Source organism: Trichechus manatus, unplaced genomic scaffold (genome assembly GCF_000243295.1).
Source record: "Trichechus manatus latirostris isolate Lorelei unplaced genomic scaffold, TriManLat1.0 scaffold00094, whole genome shotgun sequence".
In the NCBI taxonomy this organism is placed as follows: Eukaryota; Metazoa; Chordata; class Mammalia; order Sirenia; family Trichechidae; genus Trichechus; species Trichechus manatus.
In genome coordinates this window covers 9,996,367-9,999,140 of record NW_004444030.1, presented here as the reverse complement: position 1 = coordinate 9,999,140, position 2,774 = coordinate 9,996,367, and the positions used below count along the sequence as shown (strand labels likewise).

At 33.7% G+C, this 2,774-nt stretch overlaps 1 protein-coding gene across 1 annotated transcript in view; it reads left to right on the top strand.

The window, feature by feature from the left end:
* Positions 1 to 2,774, top strand: part of ZW10 (zw10 kinetochore protein) — a 45,333-nt gene that overhangs the window by 35,273 nt on the left and 7,286 nt on the right. Inside the window, exons 8-9 of the mRNA XM_023737008.1 lie at positions 4 to 110; positions 2,270 to 2,341. Of these exons, the coding sequence (XP_023592776.1) occupies positions 4 to 110; positions 2,270 to 2,341 (179 nt within the window). The remainder of the gene's footprint in view (positions 1 to 3; positions 111 to 2,269; positions 2,342 to 2,774) is intronic.

Genomic DNA, 2,774 nt, shown 5'->3' with positions numbered 1-2,774 from the left:
GACCAACATTCCTTTTCTTTGCCAACATGCCGCATCAGTGAATCTGTGAAGAAATTAATGGAACTCGCTTATCAGACTTTATTAGAGGCAACGACCAGTAGCGATCAATGGTATGAATTCTGAGTGGTCTGAAAATGGCAATGACTTTGTTAAGTGCATATCTAAACTAGACATTTATTAAGAAAATTAGCTGGAATTCTTTGGGTTTTCTTATCCTGTTCATTTTTTTTTCCTAGAAAAACACAGTACAGCATACAAACTTATATTAATCTCTAGCTTTTATTTACAATAACATATACATGTCAGAGCATGGTATAAGAAATAGAAGCACATGCATGGAGGGACAGTTGGGTTTCTTGACATTAAAAATTGTTGTTTATCACTTTTTAACAAAAAGCTCTTTAATTTAAACAAATTTGTTGGGCAGCTTAGATTTTTGAACAGTTGAGACGTTGTTAACTAGGCCCACCTGTTGTTTCTGTTATAAAAGAGAGCTTATTTATTGTAAACCTAATTATTTTTATTTGTATTCTCTTTATTTGAATTGAATGATACTACATGAGAAAGCACATGTACTTAGAATACTACCTGGAAAATGAATAATTAATTAATTGTTTATTATTATTGGTAGTGGTGGTAATATTAATATTGCACCATCTGCTTCAGCCTTCCCTGGTGCTTTAGCCTAAGATTCTTTCAAATCCAGGCTTTAATTAATTTACATTTTAAATGTCTATTTTTTAGAGCAATAATAATTTGTTGGGCAGCCAAAGGTAGAAAGAAAAGATTAGACCATACCAGAGATCCAGCTTCACCCTTTCAAGATGATTTCTTCTAATTTACATTGTATCTGGGTACCTAAACTCTATTCTGCATCTCCTACTGAACTTGTTTTTATTTAATAAGCAACTTCCCTACTCCTAGACTAAATTGAGAAGAAAATGGCAGACTGTGGCCCAAGATGATTATAGAGCAGGTTTACATCTATACCTCTTTAGTTTGCATCTCTCTGTAGCAGTTTTTCATTTCTCATCCTCATAATAGAAAACCATTTCAGTTAGGATTTGACTTAATCATGTTGCATGTTCAGATGGGCTTCTAGAGTTTCAGTTTTTATCTCCACATGCAAACAAACCCCTTAATTTTACTCTGCTCTAGAAAGCACATATCTACTGAGATACTTATGTGGCATTAATCATTATAAATCCGTCCAGTTTTAATTATCCGTGGGAAGGAAAATACATGTAAAAAGAAATGTATACTCATTTGGCAAAGTAAATATAGGAGTGACTATTTCTTCACTAGGCGTACTTCCGAAATATACCAGACCATTCTGGCTGGGAAGTTAGGGACACTGGGCAGTATTTCTTATAATTTTGGAGAACATAGAACACCAAACAGTATTTTTTAATACCGAATGCCAATGGGGATTCTTTCCACTAAATAGTTTTTAACAGGACAAACAAAAATACAATTACAGTACAACTTCCTTCTCTATTTTAAACCTTAAACAGCAACCTGTATATAGCAAAAAATAGAATGAAATAATCAGGTATCACAGTAATCAAGTCATAACAGTGTTCTAGGGTATAGTAACCATGACTTGTTTTTCTAAATATTTGTGGAGTTCCAGTGAATTATTCAGGGTACCTAGTTTAAGATATTTTTACATAGAGGTAGGCTACACAAGCCTTATATTTGCTCTTTTTAAGTGCATTTTAATAATAATCTTTAGGTGTTCTAAAGCCAGATTTAAAGGGCAAAAAACTTGAGGGCTAGATTCTACCCTAGAAATGTTGATTCATCTCATTGCATTGAGGGTACGAAGGAGAAAGGTGAAAGCTGAAAGTCAGGCTGATTCCAAAAGAACCAAGTGAATGCCTTTATTGATACTTTGCCCTTTGCAGAGCGCGCCGGTGAGTAGGTGACATTTGCTTGAGGCTTAGCTCCGTTTGTTACTAAAGGGATACTCTGGGTACTTGTGGAACACACATTGATAAATTGAAAAAAGGCTTTGGGTTGAGTGCTGCTATTCTTAAACTTATTAATGGATCTAGGTTTTTAGAAGGGTAAAGTAGTTAGTAAATACTGGTTGAAAATGTATTTCCATCTAGATTAACTGTTTTCCAGCAATAACCAAGGCAAATGTTCTCTGCAACTGTAGTTTCAGCTGTAGTTTTGGTTTATTAAAGGTGCACTTAGTTTGAATTTGTTTTTCATTTTCAGTATATTGTTATGCATTTCTGTTAAATCTGTGTTTTCCTCTTAGTGCTGTTCAGCTTTTCTACTCAGTGAGGAATATCTTCCATTTGTTCCATGATGTTGTACCAACATATCACAAGTAAGTGCCACTGTATCTCATTCCTGTATAATAACTGTATATCTAAATTGTTTGTAAGTCAAGTTTAAACCAGTAATTTTATATTCTCACCAAAGATATTTTGGTTATTAAAATTCACTATATAATGCAGTAAGCCATTTTAAAGCACATGTTTAAAGAACAATGGCATTTATTAATAAATTCATATGGGTACTATGATCTTGCAATATAGTGGGCGAAGCAAATTTAAAAACTCAAAAGAACTTTCCCCTGTTTTTGATGCTAGATATTTTCAGAATTGCTTCACTCTACTTGGTTAAAGAATAGAAAGGCAGTCACTCCATATTGCTATCCAGTAAACGTACCACATTTTTCTTTGGCATTCATAGTTCTGCAGACTTAATACCATAAGAGAATGCTATTTAACTGTCAGGTATGATCAGCCATTCTTCCT